Source organism: Phoca vitulina, unplaced genomic scaffold, assembly GCF_004348235.1.
Source record: "Phoca vitulina isolate PV1807 unplaced genomic scaffold, GSC_HSeal_1.0 scaffold5, whole genome shotgun sequence".
NCBI classification, from domain to species: Eukaryota; Metazoa; Chordata; class Mammalia; order Carnivora; family Phocidae; genus Phoca; species Phoca vitulina.
In genome coordinates, this window is record NW_022589708.1 from 69,771,503 (window position 1) to 69,797,436 (window position 25,934).

The window sequence follows — 25,934 nt, forward strand, 5'->3', positions numbered from 1 at the left end:
TGTACGTGGTTGGCATTGTTATTATTCACGCCGCAGCTCTTCATGAGAACAAACATATGGGGGCACCTGGGTGGCTCAGTCGGTTAAGCGTCTGCCTTCAGCTAAGGTCATGATACCGAGGTCCTGGGATCGAGCCCCTCATCGAGCTCCCTGCTCAGCGGGGAGTCTGCTTCTTCCTCTCCCTTGCCGCCCATGGCTCACACTCTCTCTCTTGCTCTCTAATAAATAAAATCATTTAAAAAAAAAGAACAAACATATGTAAAAAGTCAAATATTCTCAGCAGGTCACTATCTCACAGTAGAAGTGATCGGGTTCAAACAGTCACATTTTCATGTCAGTAAACCTAAAACCCTTTCTCTGTGCCTACACTTTGCTCCCATTTGACAGTAGGGCCTCCTGTCAAGGTGGATCCCTCCAAGGAGCTCTGGATTCCATTCTGTGTCACCAGGACTGCCCATGGAGTCATCGTACCAACCTTGCTTTCTATGTGATCGTTCTCATCACGTGTGTACATTCCCTAGAATCTTACATCTTAAAATTTATGATAACATTTATCATTATTAGAAATCATCTCGTTCCTTCATTTGTTTACTGCTTTACATTCCTTCTCCTTGCACCTACCCCTATTCCCACAAGGAACGTAAGTGCCTCTTAAGGGAAAACATGTGCTAAAAGACAACATAAGATACAAAAGCTTCACTTTCTACAGATGATAGGAGGAAAACACATTTTACAGGTGACGTGTTTATAGAATTCTTGGGAACATAAAACAGTAGCACCTATTATGTGCCAGGCATTCAAAGATGCCAGGGGTAGAGTGATGAAGAGGACGGATAAGGGGCATCCTGGAATGTCTGGTACATAGTAGGTGTTTAATAAAGAGCTGCTAAATGAATCTATTGATAAATTCATTTTAGTCCACAGAAATTACATCTCTGATGTTTTTTAAAGATTTATTTATTTGAGAGAGACAGAAAGAAAGAGAGAGAAAGCATGAGTGGGAGGGGTGGGGGGAGAGGCAGAGGGAGAAGCACACTCCCCGCTGAGCAGGGAGCCTGACATGGGGCTTGATCCCAGAACCCTGGGATCATGATTTGAGCTGAAGGCAGATGCTTAACTGACTGAGCAACCCAGGTGTCCTGAAATTACATCTCTGATTATGAAATGAAAAACAATAGAAACATTCTTAAAATTCTTCTAGCATTCTTCTATTATCAATTTTTGAGGAAAAACACATAAACTATTTTAATGGATATGGATGTGGAAACACTAAAGGTATTCAATAATCAGGAAATTCAGAGAACACTGACACTTACATACCTGTGCATATCATCACTTTGTGCTATTGTTTTATGTTCCCGAACATTCCATAAAGGCTGTGTTTGTGTCTGAATTTCTGATTTAGCTGTAAGGTGTAAAAATCCTACATAGTCAGACAACTTGGCTTTAGTTATATCAGAAGTGACTTAAAAGCAAAATATAGCATTCCAGTTATTCCTTGATGTTGATATCCCTAGGATAAAAAAAAAAAAAAAAAAGCATTTGGAAGTAAATTCCTATTAAAAAGGCAAAAGAAATATGAATAGGACACTACCTGTCCTGGGAAGTTCAGATTCAAAATGTAGGTAGGAACTGTATGGGAATCCATTCCAAAATAACATCTCCACTTGTTATATAATAAGATAGATAATGGTTTCACAGACTTTGTATAAATATATCTTCAATGTCTGATAGTTTTCTCTTAAAAGGATAGCTTATTAATTTTTCTGAGAACTGTGTTCACTGAGCCACCAACTTTTCCCCCTGACTTTAGTCATTCTTTTTCCCGTTGCCCTTCTCACTCTAGGTTGGACTAATGAATACATAGGAGAAATGAGTAACGTAGGCAAAGACCTTTTATTTGTGGTTAGGCTTACATAGTTGCAAAAAGTAAACATACTTAACAAAACACCTGCAGGTACCAGAGGAGGTGCTCTGGTATCGTAGAAGGCACTGATCATAAGAAAGCTTGATGTGGATCGTCACGTACGGAGGCCGGTTCACTCCTGTCCAATGAATATGCTATATTCTGATTGTGACAGTTGGGAGGCAGGGGCAGGAAGAACCAAAGCCTCTTCTCCACTGGATTAGGCACCCAGGTCCTCCAGGGGTATTATCACAGATGACATGAAGGTGTCGGCAGTGATAGCTACGACAACGGTCCCAGCTATGGAAATGATGCTGATGTCATCACCAACAGCTTGACAGGATCTAGAAATCCTTGGGGTGCTTCTCATCTAGTTGATCATCTCTGATCCATTCCTTGGACAGGCCACAAAATCCACTTTTACAAAAATGAATCCAATGCATTTGGTGACCACTGAAAACACACCAGTCCTGGTATTTGCTAATTTGGAACCACGGTCAAAATACTATTGCATCATTTTGGAAATGAGTCCAATCTAAGCTACAAGAAAATGTACTGTTAAAAAACACACATGGGTACTTTTGGTGGTATGGCTTTAAAACCCTGTGCTTGGCTATAAAAGCCTTACAAGCGAAGTTAATGAATAGCAATTTTTATTTTTAAAAAAGAGGAAAGTATTTTACTAGACCAAAATTAGTTTAAGACATACTAAAATCAAATTTTATATAAACACCCTTAGAAAAACTGAATTATATAATTAAAACGTTAAAACAGTGTCCTTTTTACAAATTAATAACGAATGTGTTAAATTACTATATATTAAAGATATGATTTGAAAATTAGAGCTGTTTCAAAATACTATGTTCAAATCTCATTCTGTAAGAACCCAAGGAAGTTGCCAAATCACCACGCTGTCCTTCCACTAGGGTTTAATGGGTACACCGGGGGGTTTATTATGAGCCAGGAGAGAGTCATTAAGTAACATTCAAAGAAAAATAAGAGTAAAACATCAGGTACAAACTAATTTAATTCACTTCCTGAGACTTACACAGAGCTCACTGACTTGAATACAGCACGACAACATTGTTTTTAAATATTGAGAACACCTAGTTTCTGGCAGCATCCAGTATACTTTTGTGTTACAAGTAAGTCATAAAGATAGGGCTTCGGAGAGAAATAGAACACAGATGAACCTCTAAAGAAGTAGAAAGCTGTAGCAGAAGACTTCTTATTCTCTTTTTATGAGGCGCAAAGAGAAAAATAGATAAAACATAACAACCCCGATTATAGACTACAGGGGACTTCATATCTCGACTTTTATGATGTTTTATGAATGATATTTAATACAGCATTATTCCTACTGAATAACCAGAAAATAATTTTCATCATCAATAATATGGTTAAAAAGTTCACACCGTGGTAATATCCATGTCAACAGATGTTGCCTGTTCTATATGAAGTGTGTGTGTGTATATATATAGTATATGGAGAATATATATATATATATATATATGTCTAGAGCATATATATAAACACAGTCATGTCTTCTCAGTCTCAAGCCCATCTGACACTTTATAATGAAGAGAGAAAACAGGAAGGAGACTTCTGGTACCATTTATTAATAAAGCTGCTGTATCACAGCTTGAAAAAAACACAGTAATCGTGGTATATTACAGTAACTGCATAATGCAAAAGCAAATGATTTTTTTCCCAGAAAAAAAAATCTCTTTTCCCTATGACTCTGCTTCCTCCCCCCTCAAAAAATACCATATACATAATTTCCACCTAAAGTCAGAAGGCTTCCAATGCCGGGTGGCACGCGGAAGCAGTAATGATCACAGCTCAGCAGGACTAGGCCAGTCTCCACTTCTGTCTCTGACCCAAACTGTGCTCACAGGCCGGCACGTTTCATAACTCTTCCTTAAGGCCTTTCTTTGTCTCCTGCCTGGCTTTGTCTTCCTCCCTGGGTGCCAACCACGTGAAATACACTTTTACTGGATCGATGTTCCAGTGTTTGTGAAAGGATACGGGAACTTGGTGAGAAAGGTAGTCCCTGGGATAATCCACGGGCCGAGCCTGTGGGAAGAACAGAGAATTACATTCCTTTATTCACTGAAAACAATTTTGCTTCAGAATAGCATTTGAGGGCACCTGGGTGGCTTAGTCGTTAAGTGTCTGCCTTTGGCTCAGGTCATGATCTCAGGGTCCTGGGATCGAGCCCCACATTGGGCTCCCTGCTCAGCGGGAGGCCTGCTTCTCCCTCTCCCACTCCCCCTGCTTGTGTTCCCTCTCTCGCAGTCTCTCTCTCTGTCAAATAAATAAATAAAATCTTAAAAAAAAAAAAAAAAGAATAGCATTTGAATTTATGAAGTGACTGCTTTTCTTCAATATTTGATATTGCTTAAGAGAATCTAAAAGCAAAAAGGAAAATCTTTTCCACTACCCTCCCTCTGATGTGAGGCTCTTTGCTTTTGTATGTCCAATTACTTTAATATCCCAAATGTACCACTTTTTGCTTCTATGTTCCGTAGTCATACCTCTGGGAGATTCCTCAACCATGGTAATAGATATAAAAAGCCTTCCTTGGTAAGTCATTTAAGTGACTATTATAACTTCTGCAAAAGGCAGAAAGATTGCTATTTCCCAGGCCTCTCTAAAGAAACTCTAGCCATACATGGTGTGTGTGTGTGTGTGTGTGTATGTGTGTGTGTGTGTGTGTGTGTGTGTGGTGGGGGTGTGTGTGAAGTGTTCTCGGGGCTCCCCTTGCCTGTCCACTGCCCTGATGTCAGTGTAGGGAAATGCAGGGCTCATCAGGAATCAGGGAGAAGGGTGAAGTAACTCAACACTTTCTTCCTATCCAGATACCGAGTCTGACCAGAAATGGCAAGGGAAACATTGAGTAACCAGAAGCACTTTGCAAGAGGGCCTAAAAAGTCTTTGCATCGTCATCATTTCAGGATTCTCTAGAACTTACAAAATGAAGTTTAAGCAGAATCAGACGTAGTCTAGGATGGCTGAGATTAAAGTAACCTTCAGGGTATGGAAGGAAACAGAAACCAGATACTATTTTTTTTTTTTTTTTACTCTAAACAAAGCATCCACCTTTGTCTCAATGCTTATCTTGTTTACAGATTTATATAGCCCATCTGTGTTATATAGTAACTCAATGGGTTATCAATACTAAAACGGTCTTGGCTTTATTAAAGCTAGATAGGAAACATTTTGAAAACTAGTCTTCTCTACGCTAGTTTTTTTATTACATTCTGCTTAAATGTTTGCAATGAATACTTACATAAACCCTCTTAAATGGTTTATAAAATACCTTCATTAAATTTTATCTCATTCAACCCTTGAAACAACCTTTCAAGATGATCAGAGTATCTTGATTCATCCTCAACTTATAGAGGAGGAAACAGGAGCTCACAGAATTTATAAGTTTCTTAGGTCAACAGGACTAGCACCTATTGGAATGGGGACAAGAGCAGGTGCCCAGCCCAGCTCCTAGTCCAGTGTTCTGGCAGGACATCTGCAGCTGGTCCTCACTCCGTGTGCCACAAGCCTGGCACATCAACAGTGCCTCAGCTGCCCTGGCCTCCCTGGGGGACGTTATCCTGGGATGGCACAAATATCCTGCTCCGATGAGTAGTCAAACAATAACAACTGCACGGAAGACTTCAAAATGATGAGGGGGAGGAGAAGTTCCATACCAAACATGCATTGTCCTTTAAAAATTCTAAATGCTCATGGAGTTAAAAATCTAAGAAGGCAATTTTAAAGGAAGAGAGAGAAACAAAGACCAAAAATACACACTAGAATAATGTCTAACAGAGTTGAGCAAGTTCTGCGTATTAGCTGAGGGGATTCATATCTCATGTCTACTTGCATGGCCTCTGGGAATTTACTGGCTTGGAAGAAACCCCAGGAAAAACATACTCTCAATTCAGTTCTCAGATAATTCCACAATGCTCCCAGAAGAAAGAAAGAAAAACAGTGGAAACAAATCTTGGGTTGTTTTTCACATTTAAAAATGAACTCTCAGAGACACAAACGCATCTCACAGGAAAAAAAGAAATCCATAATATCTTTCCCTCTATTAATGTGGATTCCAGAAGTGATTGCAGTTGCATGTTAGGACACGAGTGAAGAGCTGGTTTACTAAGTATTAGAATGTGCTAATCATTTCTGGCAAATGCAGTTTTGGAAAAAAACAAGATTAGAGAAGTAAAAGGCATCCACAGAGGCATGTGTAACACCAAGAAGTCTAGATGGACTCTGATAATCACATCTCTATGCCCAAAATGCCAAAAGGAAGTACCAAACAGGCAGGGTTGGGGCAAAGGAGGAGGCCTTAGGAACAGACATGGAGCACGATGGGAAGCTGTGCGCGGAAAGAGAGAGATGGTGTAAACTGCACGGAAGGACATACATTGGGTGAAATTAAAACTTAATCTGTAAATGTTAGAGCACACTGAACAGTGCAAGAGAGATCAAATTTGTATTTCCTTAGACAAACACATTTTTTATAGCTGTATTGACATATGATTTACATACCATACAATTCACACACAGTCATGGTAGTTTGAAAAGTTATAGTAGATTTCCGTATTTAAGCAACCACAAATCCAGTTTTAGAAGACTATGGTCATTCCCCCCAAATTCCCTGCCATGTATTTTCAGTCAATCCCCACCCTCGCTGGCAGCCCCAGGAGACCACTGATTTGCTTTTTCTCTATAGTATTGCCTTTTTCTAGAAATTTCTTATCAGTGGAACCATACACTATGAATGTTTTGAGCCTGGCTTCCTTCACTTAGCATTGCTGCATGCATCAGTAGTTCATTACTTTTATTGCAGAGCAATGTATCACATTGAGTGGATACACCATACAAACAACACATAGTTATGATCACACAGCTTCCATGGGTCAGGAGTCTTGGCAACACATAGCTGGGACCTCTGCTTCATGGTCTCTCACAAGATCGTAATCAGGACGTCAGCCCAGGCTCTATGATCTCATCTGAAGCCTCAACTAGGAAAAGATCCACTTCCATGCTCACTCAGTGGTTACTAGTAACATTCAGTTCCTTGGGGGCTACTGAGCTGAGGGCTTCACTTTCATACCCTTCCCCCTTGCAGCTTGCTTCAGCAAAACCTACAAGCCAGGAAGGAAGTAGGGAGAGTCTACAAGGAAGATGGAAGTCACAATCCCTTGTAACCTAATGATAGAAGAGACATCCCATCACCTTTGCCATATGCTATTGGCTCATACTCAGGAGAGGGGAAAACGCAGGGTATGAATACCAGCAGGAGGGGACTAATGAGATCTATGTCATAAATTGCCTGCCACATATATGCTTAATTTTTTAAAAACTGCCAAAACATTTCCAAAGTGACTGTATTTTATATCCCCACTAGAGGTCCAGGTTTCTACATCCTCAGCAGCACTGGGAATGAGAGGTTTGCTTATAGGCATTCTATACATGTGAATTTAGTTTGCATTTCCCTAATGACTAATAATGTTGAGCATCTTTCCATGTGCTTAGTAGCTGTTTATGCATCTTCTTCAGAGAAATGACTGTTCAATCTTTTACCCAGCTTAAACTCAGCAGTTGATTTTCTTATTGAGTTGTAAAAGATTTGCTATGTATTCTGGATTCAAGTCCTTTATCAGATACATGATTTACAAATATTTCTCCCAGTTTATGAATTTTTTTTTATTCTCTTAAGGATATCTTTTGAAGAGCAAAGTTTTTTTTAAGTTTTATGAGTTCAATTTATGAATTTTTCCTTCTATGGATCATGCTTTTGATGCCCCAAATCTTTGCCTAAACTAAGGTCACAAAGAATTATCCCTGTTTTTTCCAGCAGTTTATAATTTTAGCTCCTATATTTTTGTACTATGATCCATTTTGAGTTAATTTTGTGTGTGGTATGAAGCAAAGTTCCAAGTTCATTTTTTTGTGTGTGGAAATACATAATTGCTCTAGCACCGACTGGCCATCTGTGCCACTTGTCCCCTGGATTGCCTTGGCATCTTTGTCAAAAACAAGTTTACCACAAATGAGAGGGTTTATTTCTAGAATCTCTATCCTGTTCCACTGATATGTATGTGTGTGTATGTGTGTGTGTTTATCCTTATACTAATCGCAGCTTGTCTTGATTATCATAGCTTTATAGTAAGTTTTGAAATCATAGAAAGGTAAATCCTCCAATTTTGATCTCCTTTTTAAGAATTATTTTGTATTTCCATGTAAATTTTAGGATCAGCTTGTCAATTTTTACAAAGAAGCCTGCTATGACTTTGATATGGATTGCACTGAATCTATAGATGAATTTGGGGAATGTGGGGAAATAAAATTTCCTGTAAAAAAGCCCTATAGCCCACAAGAAACAGTTCACATTCCATTTATCTAGTTAACTGCTCAGATCCTAAAGGAGAGTAAAACTCCCCTTATCTCTTGGAGAGGCCAACGGTTATATCCCTGAACTAGGTCCTGAGGGTAAGCCCCAAGGTGCCAGGAAGACCTGAACACTTTCCGCCCTGGGATACATTTACATTTCAAGGAAGAATGGGGTATTTATTTGCATACCAAAATGCTGAAGTAAGGAAGTTCACCTTTAGAAGCAAACAATTTTTCTTTGTCCCTTGCCTATGGAGTATCTCACCACTTACGTAGGACAATTGAATTGGCCCTCATCACACTGCACTGGAGGTAAAAACTAGGTCAGAGGAGCAGTGGGAGTGGAGATGGGGGCAAGATGTGCTTATTATTTATTGTAAGGGACTTAATGTAAAAATTCATCTCTGATCCAGAACACTTCATTTAGACATTCAAAATAAGTTAATTTTAAGTGAAATAATATGAATAGATGAAATAATAAAATTCATTTTAAGTGAATATTTAAAAATCAATGGAGAAAATTGCCATCGTAGCAATATTGAGTCTTCCAAACCATAAATATGGTATATATCTCTTCATTTAATTAGATCTTAATTTCAGCAGAATTTTATTGTAGAGTGTAACTTCCTTTTTAGATTTATTCCTGAGTATTTTATTCATTTGGATGCTATTTTGAATGACATTGTTTTCTTCATTTTCAGATTTTTTTGTTGCAAAAAAAAAAAAATTGCTTTTGTATGTTGACCTTGTAGCCTATAACCTTGCTAAACTCATTTATTAGTTCTGATAGTTTCTTTTTCCTTTGGTAGATCCGTAGGATTTTCTACATACAAGATGTGGTCTGTGGATAAAGACAGTTTTACTTCCTCTCTTCCAACTTGTATCCTTACTATATATCTGTATACATATATGTAATGTATGTATGTATATATGTAGTTATGTATATATATATGTGTGTGTGTGTGTGTATGTAAATATATATATATATTTTTCAGCTTATTGTACTGGTTAGAAACACTGAATATACTGCTGAATAAAAGTGGTGAGAACAGACATTCCTACCTTGTTCCCAATTTTGTTATTTTGTAGATTCACTTTATCAGATTGAGGAACTTCTATTTTGTTGAGAGTTGTTTTTTGTTTTTCTATTTGTTTCTTTTTAATCATGTAGTGGTGTTAGATTTTGTCAAATATTTTTTCTGCATTTATTGAGAGGATCATGTGGTTTTTATTCATTATTCTACTCATATGGTATATAACAATAATTGATTTTGGATATTAAACCAAGTTTGCATTCCTGTGATAAATCCCAGCTGGTCATGGCATATAACCCCTTTTATATATTGCTGGATTCAGTTTGCTAATATTTTGTTAAGGATTTTTCCATCTATGTTCAAGAGTAATATTGGCTTGTAGTTTACTTTTTTCATATATCATTTTAATCCCTTCTGTTATTTTTTTAGCAATATTTTTGGAGTGATTTCCTAAATTCTTGCTCTAGGGATAACAATATGCATCTTTTTTTTTTTTTAAGATTTATTTATTTGAGAGAGAGAGGGAGAGCATGTGTGGGGGGTGGGGGAGTAGGGGGAGAGAGAGAGAGAGAATCCAAGCAGACTCCCACTGAGTGTGGAGCCTGATGCAGGATTCAATCTTAGGAGTCTGAGATCACGAATTGAGCTGAAACTAAGAGTCAGAAGCTTAACCGACTGCTCTGCCCAACAATATGTGTCTTTGACATATTAGGCTAATATTGGCCTCATAAAATGAATTGGAAAGCATTCTCACTCCTTTAATTCCATTCCATCAATGTATATAGGTTCAGATAATTTTTCTATTTCTTTTTAAGACAGTTTTGCTAATGAGTGTGATGCAAGAAATTTCTCCCATTTCATTTAAATTGTCTAGCTGTAGGCACAATTTTGGTAGGATTTGCAATAATGTCCGCTCTTTCATTCCTAACTTCAGTAATCTGTGTCTTCTTTCTTTTTCTCTTGGACAGTCTAGCTAAAGGTTTACCAAATTAGCTGATCTTTCCAAAATAACTCATTTTTGGCTTAACTAATTTTCTCTGCTGCTTTTCTGTTTTCTACATTGACCTGTGCTTTAACCTTTAATATTTCTTTTATTCCACTTAATTCAGATTTGAATGATACCATTCTTTTGCTTTCAATGCAGATGTTTAGATTAATGATTTTTTTAAATTTAATTTTATTTTATTATGTTATGTTAGTCACCATACATCATTAGTTTTTGATGTAGTGATCCATGATTCATTGTTTTCATATCATACCCAGTGCTCTATGTAGTACGTGCCCTCCTTAATACCCATCACCAGGCTAATCCCATCCCCTCTAAAACCCTCAGTTTGTTTCTCGGAGTCCATAGTCTCTCATGGTTTGTCTCCCCCTCCAATTCCCCCTCCTTCATTTTTCCCACCCCTATCCATTTCTAGTATGTTTAAAACTATAAATTTCCCTCTAATCCCTATACAGCTATGCTAAAAACTTTTGTTATGTTTTGTTTTCATTTTTATTCAAGTTATTTTCTAATCTTCCTTATTTCTTCTTTGACCCAAGTTATTTTAAAATGTGTTGTATAATTTTCAAATATCTGGAAATTCTCCCATTTTTTTCTGTTGATTTCTAATTTCATTCCATTGCTGGGAGGATATATTTTGTATGTTTTCAATCCTTTAAAATTTGCTTAGACATGTTTTATGACCTAGTGCATGATCTATCCTTTAGAACATTCCATGCACACTTGAACATGCATTTTGCTGTTGTCAGATGAAACATTCTATGTCAGTTAAGTCAAGTAGTTTGTATTTGTCCATTTCTCATTTCAATTCTGTCCATTTATGTTCCATGTATTTTGAAGATCTGTTAGGTGTACATATACATTTATAATTATTATATATTTTGAAGATCTGTTAGGTATACATATACATTTATAATTATTGTATCTTCTTAATGTATTGACTTTTGGTTATGAAATATCCCTCCTTCTCTCTAGTAATATTCCTCTTCTTAAAGTGTATTGTGTTTAACACAGACACCCAAACTCTCTATGATTAACTGTTTGCAGGGTTCATCTTTTCCCATCCTTCTACATTCAACCTATTTGTGTCTATGAATCTAAAGTGTACTTGACTGTTATAGACAACATATAGTCAAATCTTGCTTTTTATGAGATTTGACAATATCTGCCTTTTGACTAAAGAGTTTAGTCAATTCATATTTAATGCAATAATTGATACACCTGAATTTTTATCACTCATTTTGCCATTTATTTTCTATATGTCTCATGTTTTATGTCCCTCTGTTTCTCCTTTATTCTTTGGTTAAACAAAATCTTTTAGTGTATAATTAAATCCCTCTATTGATATTTTAAGCTATATATTTAAAATCATTTTCTCAGAGATTGCTCCAAGGATAGCAATATGCATCTTTAACTTAGGTTAATACTGACTTAATTCCAATAAACTCAATTGCTACAATATAGCTTCATTTCCTCCCCCTTGCCTTTGCACTATTATCATCATATATATTGCATTTACTATGTTATAAACCCAACAATAGGGTCATAATTATTGCTTTAAACAATCTTATATTTGTTAAAGAAATTAAGAGAGACAATATATATGTTTATGTGTGTTTATACACACTTTTATTCTTTTAATTATATATATGCACATATATACATATATGAATACACACACAGTCTTATATTTTCCTCCATATTAACCCTATCCAGTATTCTTCCATTCCTTCCTATATATTCTAATTACCATGTACCATTTTCACTCAGCCCAAAGGATTTCCTTTAGTTTTCTTGTAGGGAAGTCTACTAGTAAAGATTTCTCTCACTTTTTGTTTACCTATAGATATCTTTATTCCACTTTTGTTTGGGAAGGATTGTTTTATTGGATATAGAATCATTAGTTGATTGGTTTCTTTTTTGACTTCTGCCTTTGGGTTTCTATTATTTTTAACGAGAAATCAGCCAGTAACTATATTTTTTGTTTCCCTTTTCATTAGGTTGCTTTTAAGACTTTTACTTTTTCACTGTCTTTCAACAGTTTGACTGTAACACATCTGTGTGTGATTCTTTTCATGATTATACTACTTGAGCTTTGTTGAAACTTTTAGAGCTATGCATTAATGTTTTTCATCACATTTGGGTAGTTTCAACCCTATTTCTTTCAAAAAAAATTTCTATCCAATCCTCTCTCCACTCACTTTTTAGGAATCCCATGAAATGTATGTTGTTACACTTTATGGTTTAAAGTATTTTAAAGCTTTGTTCACTTTTCTTTAGTCATTTTTCTCTCTCTTCTTTGGACTGGGTAATTCTATTGATCTGCCTTCAAATTCACTGTTTCTTTTGCCATCTCAAATCTACTGTTAAGTCCACCCAGATAATTTCTCATTTCTTTTACAGCTATAGAATTTTCATTTGTTTTTTATCGTAGTTTCTATTTTTTATTAAGATTTGCTATTTGTTGAGTCATTGTCATCATATTGTCCTTTGATTCTATGAACATGGTTTCCTTTAATTCTGTGACTGTAATTTTATTAGCTTCTTGAAGGCTTTATCTATCAACTCCAATATCTGGTCCCACTAAGTCAGTTTCTATTCCTACACTTTTCCCTCAGTATATCTCTTTGCTTTGTATCATGATAATTTGTTGGAAGTTGATTATTTTGAAAATTTATGTAACAACAAATCTGTTTATTTTTACTACTTTTTAAAAAGTGATTTGCCTGGATTTACACTGTGGAATCTTTCTCACTGCGGTGTGTGGTTACTAATACCTCCACTCATCTTTTAGTTCTAACTTTTATCTTGTAGCTTGGCTTGCTAGAGGTCACCCCTGTGCTTGAATAGCTTAGTAGTTAACTTATGATATAGGCAGAAGTTATGCTCAAATACCACAAGCCCATAAGGCTTCTACCTATGTATAGGTTGGAAAGTGCATTCAAAGCTTCAGTGGGTTCTCAAATATGCCTTGTATTTTACTTTCTGCTAGGCTCATCCAGTGTCCCATGTGCATGCACACGGTTTCCCAGTAGGCTAGAGAATTACGGAGAGCTTTCCTAGCCCTGTTATTTCTCTCTTATTTCCAGGGTACTAAGTATTAAATTTCTGGCTAAGACATCCTTTACCATATCTGAGACTGCAACCTCAGGCCCATAAAGGTGCAGGTTTTTCTTATTTCTTTCCTACCAAGTTTAACTATTTTAGGTGACCTATCTATCTATGGGTTTTTCTCTCTCCCTACCCAAACCAAGTCCACCCCCTCTGACAGCAAAGCTGCCATTTTCCCCAGCAAGGCCCATACTGGTCAAACTGCTGTTGCTCTTTCCAACCAAGCTGGGGTGGATGGAGAGGTGGAGGCTGGGGGAGGGGAGGGAGAGGAGGTTTCAGGGAGAAAGGCCTCAGAAGACCTCATACTCTGTTGGTCTTACTGAAACTATAGCAGTTTTTCAGGAATAAATGCTTCTCAATGCTTTTGGTTGATTTCCAGAGTCCTGAAATGAGTATTTTGACAATTTTATGCAGAGGATTCACTGGCCATTGCATGCTGCCATACCTACTGGTAGCATATAATTTTGAAAGAACAGAAAACCATATGCTCCAGATCCTTTGTTTTTAATAAAAGGATACACTAGACATTCCTTGAAGCCCCCTTCTAAGCCTATGATTTCACAATAACCTCCCCTGACTAAAAAGAGAAGGAAAGTGGCCCAGGCAATTTTGTATCTGAGACTGTTTCCAAAATCCCACTCTATCTCTAACTCTTCAGGAATCTTGGTTTTGTATCTCTTTGCCTCATATGTGTTTTTCAGTATGAAAAAATACACTATTTGGATCACTGTTCAAGCATTATAAATGGGAAATAATTTCTAAATTATAGCAAACTCTCTAAAAGAGGCTTAAGAATTAGAAGATATCGTGGTATCTGTTGGGGAGGATACAGTTTTGCATATTTTACAATTTTGGAAAGATTTAAAATTTATTATGTGAATTAGATAAATCAAGAGTTTTAAAGTCTGGAAAATGACAATTTTTTTCATTTTTAAATTATCTTCAAAGGATATTTGCTTAAAGAGTATTTTCCTTCTTTCTTTTCTCTTTATCATTTTCTTTACTAGCATATTCTTCCCTTAGTGAAGGCTGCTATAAAAATCTAACACTGCATTATTAACAGTAATAAGTCATTCCCCTTATACACCAACAGTTTTAATTACCTTTCCTCTTCTAGAAGTGAAACACTATGAGAGAGAGCAAGAGAAAATAACTTGCTTCTCTGTCATCCCATAACACAACACATAGGCTTAAGATGGGTAAGACCTCTCAAGGTTTTAAAAGATGGATAAGTACTCTTAACTCATACGAAGAAAGGTTTCTCATATATTTCTTATTATGAAAAGTCTCTTTTTATTCTCCCTTATGGTTCTCAAGAGGCAGAAATGGATTCTGCCTTTCTTGATAATGCAAACACTTTCTTTGCCTTGTTCAACTTATTTCCTACAGTGCTATTTCTGTCATGTTCAATTTTCTATATTGCTATGATAGCATTTGCTACTGGTTACTAAATATGACAACATATTTATTCTTACAACATCAGAACATTCACTGACCTGATTCTTAAAAACTACCAAAAATAGTGCAGAGGATTCCCTTCTCCAAACCACGGTATAGTGGTTTGGAGCACCAACCATCCCTGGTAAACATTATCTCAGACAACAACAACCCCGAGATTATATGCTTATTGAGATACTAAATTGAAGCTTAATAGTGTCTAGTCACTCATCTTAATAGTAACCAAAGAGGAGTAAGCCCAATAAAAAGGTAACCAGTGGACAGTGTAAAAACCTAGGACAGTATAGAATTACATACACTTGGCATATATACAGCAGGAAATATTAGATTATTCCTGTATATTTCTAGATAGCATTTAATAGTTTTTAAATGCCATCAATATTTTAACTCAAAAATAGAGGGGAACAAAAGAGCAGCTTTTCCCTGGTACTATATTCAAGGACAATGGTCAAACACCATTTCATTTTCTAGAGGTTTCTGCCTTCCATCTTCCTGCTGTACATGGTATAGGATCAACCCTCCAGACAAAAAGATCTGTTAAGGATGCCCCCCTGGGGCCTGTCCACATAGTTCTTAAGATTGTTTCCAGAAGAATATGTGAAGGGAATGAAGTAGGATCTTTAAGTGAGAAGAAAATCCCCCTCTCTCCCTCTAAGGTAGGTATAAAAACATTGTTCTCACCTGATGGAAGAGAGGGCTGTGTGTCACAGGGATTCCCAACCCACTAAAGCACATTCCTAGGACCATATCGTCAGGGGCATCATTGCTGTAGCAGCGACATTTACTGGCGAGAAGTCTCCTGATTGCTTCTCTGCTGAAGACCATTCTAGTGGGAAGCCAGAGCAGACAGAGAAAGGGGTTAGGGCAGCAGCTCCTCGAGACCTTTAATCTAAATAAAGAAATATAATTCAGAGGCCACATTCTTGATAAAGATGTTGACATCAGCAGTGTTTCATATTTCATAGTTATTCTGGGGGAAATGTTTTGTGCTTTCTATGAAAGGAAAATTTACTTTGAAGAAGTGTTTACCTATCTAATAGGCAATTTTATTTCTTTATATCATTCTTGCAAATGAATACTATACAATGTTCTTTTCCTAATATGCCAATGGAAAATTAGAATAGTTCTTTACTTTTAACATGCTCAATGAGATCAATAACAAAACCCACCAACATTCCCAGCAAGTAGATGGGCCCAGGTACCTCCCTCATACAGGTGATGACCGACAGTGAGATCAAGTCTAACTGAAACAACCTTGCATTCACTGTCCAAGTGATTCCAGTCTGTGGACGCTTCTTTAAGGTGATTTTGAGAAAGAGGAGAGACAGAGGGAAGTTGACTTTCCTCAAACAGTGCTATGATGCTACTTGACCTGGTATGTTGGGTACTTTCTGGTGGAACTCATGCCCAGTCCTGCCGTTCTGTGCCCTCAGATTTGCAGGAGGCTGGAAACTGTGAAACAATATTTTCCAGACTCCCTTGCCAGCAAAGACCTGGCTTCAATCTGTCCATGAGGGGCACAATACTGGGGGAGGCCATCGGCTTTTGGCGCTGGCAGTCTCTGTGGCAGAGGCAGGCGATGCTGGGCAGCCCCAGCCTCCAGGGCCAGAACCACAGCAGCAATGGGGAGCCAGTGCTGGGACTGGCTCAGATGTGGTGCTGAGACCCAACCACAAGAGCATCCACAGCAACCCACAAGGACGGGCTCCAGAACACAGCCTTTGCCTTGCTCTTCCAGCCTTTGGGGCAGGACCAGCTCTCTATAGCTACTGAGCTCTCAGGAGAGCCACCTGCCCCCTTTTATCCCTCTGGCCCTTTCCAACCCTTTCACACCAAGTTCCTGCAATACATCCTCCTCTTTTTGAAATACAGATTGGTCCTAAAATATAGGGCCAGTCTGGCCCTACGGTAGTAATGGATCTTCTCGTAGTATGAATAATCTAATAGCTGATAGGGCTGAAGGGACTAATACGGTTCACAAATTCATTCCCAATAAGCAACGACCTCCTTGAAGGCAAAACTGTCTATCCCTTATCCACATATTCCCAGAGCCAAATGCAGGGCTTTGCACACAGTAAGCACTCAACAGAATTTGATGCATCAAACAAGTGAGAATAAAGCTGCCTTTACAAAGATCTTCCTCCTGGGGGAGGGGAAGGAGTTCTATGAATCAGTCTAGTGGGAAGGAAAAAAGGACAAAGACCTTGAATACAATCCCTGATATGAAATGTTGATTCCATACTCAGCTGGGGGCTCAGTTCAGTGTAGTTTAATACTAGTGACCAAGCCCTGGTGATGCAACATACACACAGGGCACTCTCCCTGTCCCCACCAAGATGCCAGAGGACACGGTGAAACAAGACCAGACAAGAGGAAAAAGCAGCTCTTTATTTAAGCTGAGACAAGAAAATAGGACTGTACCAGAGGAAGAAACACGGTTCTCGTGAACTCTACCAAAAGGAAAACTGCACATTTTAAAACTCACCAGAAATCCTCTTTCTCTCAGAGTCCAGGGCCCACCAGGGGCTGGGATAGCACCTTCGTCCTGAGTCAAACCCCCGCTCATCTACCCGACCCCAGGAAAAGGGCCTATGTAAGGGGACATGCACCTGCTGGAGACAGACACTTTCCTTAAAACATCTATCCGAAGCCATGTCAAGGGGAATTTCCTAAGTAAGTATACTGCAGTTGACCTTGAACAATGCATTGGTGAGGGGCCAGCCCCGTGTGCAGTTTAAAATCTGATCCTACTTTCGACTCCCCTAAAAGTTACCTACTGATAGCCTACTATTGGCCTTACTGATAACATAAATAGTCGATTAATACATTGTGTGTTATATGTCTTATAAACTGTATTCTTACAATAAAGTAAGCTATGGAAAAGAAAATGTTATTAAGAAAATCATAAGGAAGAGAAAATACATTTACAGTATTTTACTGTATTTATGAAAAAAAAATCCGCATATAAGTGAAACTGCCCAATTCAAACCCATGTTGTTCAAGATCCAACTGTACTTGTATTCCAATCAGAACTGTAATCTTCTTTATCTTAAGCCCAATTTAATTATATCAAACACTTTATTTTTTTCTTTTGTCAGCATCTAATAGAATGAAAAAGAAAAGGAAGGCCCACTCTTTTATCCTGGCCCACTCTCTGAAAAGTTAACTTTACAGGAAGATAAAATGTAAGCATAAAATCTTTATTAGTAATTTTTTTCTATTTTTCCCTCCTCACACAGAATAGTCTTACATTAATTATTCACACAAACTAAGTACACACGAGCCTTTAATAACACTTGCTTATTAGTATGCTGATGGGTTGTTTCAAAATGAAGAGTTCCCCCAAAATGGAAAAGTACTGGACATATCATGGTATGTCTGCTCTGCCTGCCAACTTTTAAATATGAAAAAGATGTTGAGAGGCTGTCAGACTAATAATGTGATTTCTTTTAATATACAATATACTAATTTTAAGCAGAAGAAAAACTGAAACAGGGGGCAGGGGCCTGCCCAAGGCCGTGCACGTGCAGATCAAGAGCACATACAGAAGGTGAAGGGCATCAGAAATGCGCCCGCCTCTCCCGGTCTTCCAGCAGATGAACTGGTCAGGGCTGTCTCCGGGTAACATTGTCCTCAGCCCCTTCGAGGAGGCTGCCAAAGAGAATGAAGACATCCTGATCATAGCTTCCTACGCAGACATAGGAGTAAGCAACGAAGTGAACACCAGATATTTGCATTCAAAAAAATGCAAAAGTCTCATTTTCCAAACAATACAGAATATCTACATATAAATCACTGTGGAGTCTAAACTCCTGATTCAGCTCTGCTTCATGGGGCTGAGGGGAGATGGTTGAAGGCAAGGCTTTACAAAAACTTAACTTGACTGTAAACCACAGTGAGAACACAAGAAACACATTTCATACTACAACCATTTATATGTATTGTGTGTGTGTATAAAACTGAAACAAAATTTCACAAAACAACACACACCCTTACTACATGTGATACACTATGATATTTCTATTTTATTCTATTCCATTTTATATTTCATTATTTTTAAATGATGGTTATGATCCATTCATTGGTTTTATAAGCCATTAATTGATCCTGACTTGCTGTTTACAAAAAAATCATGTTGGTTCTTAAGCTGGATCATCAGAAAAGTCTACCGAGAAATCATTTAACATGATGTCTGCAGCTTTCTTCAAAGGTTGATATGAGACAATCTCATGATGAATGTTTCTGCATCTTTGTAAAAGTGCTATGAAAAACAGAATATTACAATAGTCATTAGCCATACAAAGACCAAGGCTCAGTGTTCATGCATTTGTTTATTCATTTATTCATTGTACCTTGTAAAAAATGAGTCCCTATGCTAGGAACTGAGGATATAATGAGAAATGAGATACAGGTGCTGCTTTCAAAGAATTCATAATTTAGGTGGAAAACAGAAAGGTAAATAGGCAATTAAATGATAATGGTTTGCATAATATGCTATGAAAGTATATTTGAAAGGCATCAAACCCAGATTTGAGAGGCCAGACTAGGCCAAAGGCTTCCAGGAATAAATAATAGCTATATTGTGTCCAAAAAAAAAAAAAAAAATGAGAAGAATGAGCCCAGTGACAAAGACAGAAAGTTGGGGAGGGGACACAGTGCTATGTAGAGACCAGCAGATGCCAATCTTGGGGAAGAGGAAAGAAGAAATGCCTCTGAGGAACTGAAATAAGATGAGGGTGCAGATGAATGAGGCTATAAAAGTAAAACAGCATCTGCCAAGGTCATGAGAGGCCTGGTAAGTCTTGATGAGTAATTTGGACTTTATTCTAAAGGTAACAGGAGGTTATAAAAGAATGCAAAGACTTTCACTTCCCATGGTAATAAAAAAAATCCAAATAAAATTAAAATCACATTAACCTATGGAATTGTTGAAGACATGGATGATATGAAACCCAGAAGAACTAATTTCTAGAGAGAGGAATCCTTCCCATGTGGGTAGCAAGATGTGGCAGCTTTCAGGGACAAGTTGGGTCAGAGAGCAGGAGGAAGGAGACAAGACCCACTAGAGAAATCAGCAGCACCCAGAGAGGCTGTGGACCCGGCATACCAGCGGTGATTAAAATGAGGCCTAATCCCAGACCAGCATGACTCCTGTAGGAATGCGAAAGACTATCTGAGATGCCAAAGGTAGGAAAGAGTTCATGCTCTTGTGGAAGAATAAAAGCAATGGAGGCGAGTGAAAGCCTCTGAGCAGGAGGGCCACAGGATCAGACGTGGTTGTAGAAAGGTCTCTGTGGCTACAGTGTGGTCGACAGCAAGGAGCGGAGGAGACGAGCTGTGGCAGGAGTGCACATGTAAGAGGTGGGGTGACCTCGACTAGCCCTGGGGAGGTGGAGACAGAGGTAGTATTTATGAGACAGAACTGACTGGGTTGACTTCAGGGTCCTGGGGAATGAGGGAGAGAAAGGGTAAAGCAGAGTCACAGGTCTCTGGGGCGGGAACTCGTGATTCCCTGAGGCAAGACTACTTGAAAAACAGTAAAGCAGGGGCCAGGGGCCAGAGTCAGAGGATGAGGTCAGGATGGCAGTGCTGGGTCTTGTCACCCCAGTGGACATGGCCTCGAGGTCAGGAAAGAGCTGTAGGCTGGGGATAGAGGTTTGGGTGCTTTCAGCATAGTCATGGGGTGGATAATATCACCAAGGAGAATACAGAGTGAGAAGAGAAGGAACACCAGAAAAGATGCCTGGAAAACACAGCCATTTAAGGGACAGGAAAAAGGACCTGGGAAGGAATGATCAGAAAGGCAGGAATACACAAGGATATGACACTGTTCTGGAAAGCAAGAGAAAGAAGCCTTTCAAGGAGTGGCGGTCACCTTTGTCAAAGGCAGCCAAGAGGTTAAACAAAAGAGAGTTTGGAATCATGCCACTGGATGTGGCTACATGGACATGGCCACAGTCCTCAGCAAGGTGGTTTAGGTTGAAGGCCAAGCACAGGGGTCAGATGGAAGTGGGGAAGCAGAGATCATGAATTGTGGATTCTGAAGATGATTTCAAGGGGAGAAGAGGGAGGGTGTGGTGGCAGGAAGGAGTTTTAAGATGGGAAAACTGGAGGTGGCAGGAAGTCCACAGTAGCAAGGTAGAAGTTGAACATATAAGAGGTTAAAGGTGCTATCTTGGTGGTTACAGTGCCCACCATGGGCCTGGGAAAGGGAGCAGTGACACTCATGCAGTGTATCTGTCAATCTGGCACTAGCCTGTGGGCGCCTGGAGGGGAGGAACTGTGGTCTTTGCATCCCCCATGCCCGCACCCGCTAGGCTCCTGGAGCGAATGAGCAACCAGCTGGAGCGATGAAAAGCAATGCTGGCTGGGTGCTGTCAAGTGCCATTTCAGGCTTCAAGGGCCAGTCCCAGACCTAAAAGTGAAATCCAACAGGCAAGGAAGACAACAAAATAGTTTCTTGACAAAAAATCACTTCTATGTTAAAAGTATATCCACACCTATGTGCTACAAAATATACGAACCCATATTCAAATAACAGGACCCCTTTCAAAGGTAGGAAGTTCTTACTCAACAGATACCATGCCCGGATCCTTAACCAGCCCCAGTACCTCACCCACTGAAAACTAAATGCATTACCATAAGGCTGCACATAGCCTGAGTTTCTTTTTTCTTTTCTTTTTTTCTTTTTAAATGAAGAGACCAATACTCCTTGGCCTTCCCTTTAGTGTCTTTTTGAAGGCCTACCTGCACCCGCATCTCCTGTTGCTAATGACCTCAGGAAGACACACGGCCACTGCTCAAGAAAGATCAGCACTCACGCCCAGGCTCAGTTATCACTATGAAAGAGTCATGTCCATAGCCATGTCATGTTAACCACTGAATCAGCTAGACCAAGCCAGAACCCCTGGAATGTGATTCTTGAGGTCCTGCAGTAGGAACCATTCTGATCTAGGGGACTACAAAGTAAGAATATAAAGTCCTGACCCTTCAGAGGTTTAGAAACCAGTGCCAAGAATGTTGCTTAGCACATGGTGGACATTCAGCAAATACCTGTTGGAATGACTTTAAATCACTATAGTTTATACCAAGTTAAGATTTTCCCTACATACCCCAATAGCAAAGACTACAGAAATAATAGAAAGATTAATTGTTCAATTGATTTACCCATATAAATCAAATCAAAATCTTTCCCCACAAGAGATTAGGCAGATACTTCATTTAAAAACATTGACTTTTCACTGTTATTTAAAACCTATAAATCCTACACAAATATCACTTAATTGCTTAAGTCTAAACTTCTAACTACTCTTCTCCGAAATGTGATTTATTAGCACTAGATAATTTAGAAGTCTAATGACTTATTTTCTGACAATAAAATCTATATCCAAATTTCTTTTTTCATGTAACCAATCAAAACTAATTGGCTACCTAGAAACAATTATTCCTATAGGGACATTTCTACCAAATACCTTGACAACGATTTATATTTCTTCGTGGGGTAAAATATTCTTTAGCATGGATTCTTTTCATATTTAGCAAATTTAATGTTCACTTTCCTATTATAGAAACGGCTGCCATTTACAGAGCACTTAGATATCAGGATAGGTCCCACCGCCACAGACCGAGCCCTATATCGTGGAAACCGAAGTTAATGCTGAGAGTATGTGCAGAAGCCATGCTCATAGTTACCCTCCTCCTCCCGTGATGTAGCTGTAGCCGCCAGTGCCCAGGCCATAGCCGTACCGCTCTCCCAGAAACACTGGTTCGCTGGAGTCATAACAGCTAAGCAAGTGCTGGAGCCTGGAGATGCTAAAATTCCAAAGGGAACATAAGCAATAATGACTTAAACTCAAAAGTGTGTTCACGGTAAATAGTTTATGATTCTTACATCCCACTGGTCATACTATGTAATTATATGTATATACGTATAATTATAGTATAATAACAATATGAAATCATTTAGAGATGAAATTCAAGTGATTTACAGAAGAAATGCATTTTTTCAGGAAAAGAAAAAAAAATCAGTGGACACTGTATATTCCTGGAAACAGGAGAGAGACTAAAAACCCAGGGGCTTACTCCCCAGTTTTAATAAGCCACTGCCAGAACATGGCTGCCTAGATTGGGTGAATAGGGTGGCAGGTTAAAGAAGTAAAGGTGGCCCATGTACCGTTTAGCTCACTTCTTCCAGTCCTGTTTCTCAGTAAGTGTGAACTGTCTAATCTTCTCAGGTGTACTTGGTGTAGGAGTGCTGACGACACCCACTCCATCTTTGGTCCTCTAGCCACAGGTGGCACCACTTTAGATAACTACCCTGTGACGGCACCACCACGCCCCTGGCGCCATAAGAGCTGGGGATTAAGGTCTGGATAGTGGCAAAGAATTGCTGCATATTACCGTCCTGACCAACCAACCAACCAACCGTAAGTTGTCCTGAGTAAAACTGCGTAAACAGGATGGAGTGGCTTGCTTCCATTTTCGGTATTAAAGTGCCTTCTCAGTCTGGAGGATACATGACTGACCCTCCTCCACCTCCTAACACTTGGCGTAGTGGGCAGGATACCGAAAATCAAACAAGCCATGGGTTAACGGGCTATGACGGGGGGAGCCTGTTGTCGGTGGGGGAAATCCCAAGCTGGCTAGCCACCACCCTGTGGGGAGACTCGGCCAGGGCTTTTGAGCATTTCAGACCAGTGTGTGAGTACAGGGATGCCCTAAAAACACCTATCTGAAATGGTGGAGAAGCAAAAGGGCTCAGAAAGGGTGGCAGCTTGGGGGTTATGACTGTGGGATACTGGAGAAGATGGTATTATGGTAAATGGATTCGAGACATCAAAAATGGCCTAAGCCATGGCTCAACCTGCCTTGTGACAAAGATTATATACTTTGTGCAGGCATGGGTGAGAACTGCAGGCACTTAGATAATCTGGCTGATTGGATACATGCTAGCATTAAGAAAACCTGGCTTACCGAGGAGGCTGTTCCCTCCCCTCCGTTGCACGGGACCTCTATGGAAGAACTGGGGATGAAACATGCCATTTACACCCAGCATTTTGGTGGCCCAAATGAAGAATTACATTCCTCTTGTATGAATGTGCACATCTCACGGTCAGCGCCAGGGGCAGGGTATGGGACTTTAGCATCCGCTCTCGTCCCTGGGGTTAAATGTCCCATTGCTATAGTAGCCGCTATAATGGCAGACTTACATGAAACCGAAAGGGAAATAGATGGAAAAACAGGGAAAAATAAAGGATCCTCCTAATGATAAAATGGTGGAAAGGGGGCCTATCAAGAGCTCATAAACAATGGTAGCAAGATCTAATATTATCTGGGACCCCGAGAGAAAATACAAACAACCCATTTAGGTCTTGCTAAGCCTCTAGAAGGCATTGCCTAAGGGAAAGCAGTTTACTTCCCTGAAGGAAGGCTCTAAAAAGCCAGGGGTGTTGCCAAGTGCCCCCCTGTTACCGGCAGAATTTCAGGGGTGGATACCACCTACCCCCCCGAGACTAGGAGGTAGGCCAGGGTTGCCCTCTCATGTGTGCAATAGGGGGCAACCGGAGGCCCCAGGTGGAATTAACCATTTATTGGTCTTGTACCAACCAACAGACCGTACTAGCACTAAGAGTCACTGGCTGAATGCACACTTATCTATGGAAAGATAAGTATAAGCATTAGGGATATTAATGCCAAAGGTGAGTTGTGAATTGGATGTAAGTTCACATCCAGAAGGATTTGGCTGGGGCTTGTGGCAACAACAAAATGGGAAATCAATTATAGTTATTTGTATAAGTTCAATAAGAACATGTTCTTGTAATGGAACATTGGAAACAGTGGTTATATTACCAAGGCTATGACTGGAAGGTCCTATTTGAGAGAGACCTGCATAGATTCTGATAGGGCCAGTTTTAAGGTGCTAAGATTGACTTTATGGAGCCAAGGAAGCCCCTTGAAAAAATTAATTCAACCTGGTCCCTGTTTACAGGGTTCCTGGGAGCCTTTACCAGGTAAGGAGGGTCACTTCCTGGCAGTCTCAGGAACCACAGGATATTTTGGGGGGAACCTCAAGAAGAGTGGAAGTAACCCAAACTACAGGTATTGCAGGCAAGTCTGATGGCAAGTATTTGGCTTGGCTTCTGGCCTCCAAAGGCTGTTAAAAGCTCAAAATGAAATTCCTTATGAGAAGTTCCAACAAAGCAGCTTTAGAAGAACATAAATGGCCAGTCACTATTCTTACTGCATTTACGTAAATAGGCCAAAAATAATAATAATTAGGCCGAGTTTGTTAAAATTGGACTTGTTTTACAAACAATCTTTTTTTTTTGGCAGTGAGGGAGGGGGAAACTAAGTGGGGGAGAGGCAGAGGGAGAGCGAATCTCAAGCAGACACCACGCAGGACTTGGAGCCTAATGGGGCTTGATTTCATGACCCTGAGATCATAACCTGAGTCAAAATCAGGAGTCTGATGCTTAACCAACTGAGCCACCTAGGCGCCCCCACAAACAACTTAATTTGGCGACCTTTGATAGAAATGAGGGTGATTTTAGAGAGGAAAAACTTGATTTGGTGATATATCTTTATGGGTGTTAGATTCTAGTTCTGATTATCTTTGAATGTTGATTGTTTACCTCTAAAACTAGGCTGGACCCTGAATTCTTTTGGTTTTCTTGCATATATGGCTAATTTTCTACCTGACTGCTTGCACACTACAGGCCTGACTTTGAAAGCCCACCAGCAAGACCACCTCCTGAAATGGGACCACTGTTCAAATGAACTGACCTAATTGGCCTTGTTATAAAATGTAGACTAAAATGCTAAGACTATATGCAAGACTTCCAAAGTAATGGCTCTATAAAGGATGGGGGCTCAACTTAGTACTACAGAATCTCTGCAATTGGTTGAAAGGCAGTTTCATTCCTTAACTCCTGACCTGCACCCCTCTTCAGCAGGTAGTAGTTAGACTGGTCATTGCCCCTACCCCTCAAGAATGCGGAATGCTGAAAAACCAGGAGTGGTA

The 25,934-nt window shown here is 39.3% G+C and overlaps 1 protein-coding gene across 2 annotated transcripts in view; it reads right to left on the minus strand.

Moving 5' to 3' along the window:
- Positions 1 to 1,890: 1,890 nt before the first annotated feature.
- B3GLCT (beta 3-glucosyltransferase) overlaps positions 1,891 to 25,934 on the minus strand; it is a 118,300-nt gene continuing 94,256 nt past the window's right edge. Inside the window, exons 13-15 of one of the 2 annotated variants that reach the window (XM_032403242.1) lie at positions 22,607 to 22,726; positions 15,596 to 15,740; positions 1,891 to 3,982 (exon numbers count right to left, since the gene is read on the minus strand). In XM_032403242.1, coding sequence (XP_032259133.1) covers positions 3,815 to 3,982; positions 15,596 to 15,740; positions 22,607 to 22,726 — 433 coding nt within the window. In that variant the 3' untranslated portion in view covers positions 1,891 to 3,814. The remainder of the gene's footprint in view (positions 3,983 to 15,595; positions 15,741 to 22,606; positions 22,727 to 25,934) is intronic. The other variant, XM_032403243.1, reaches the window with a different exon arrangement.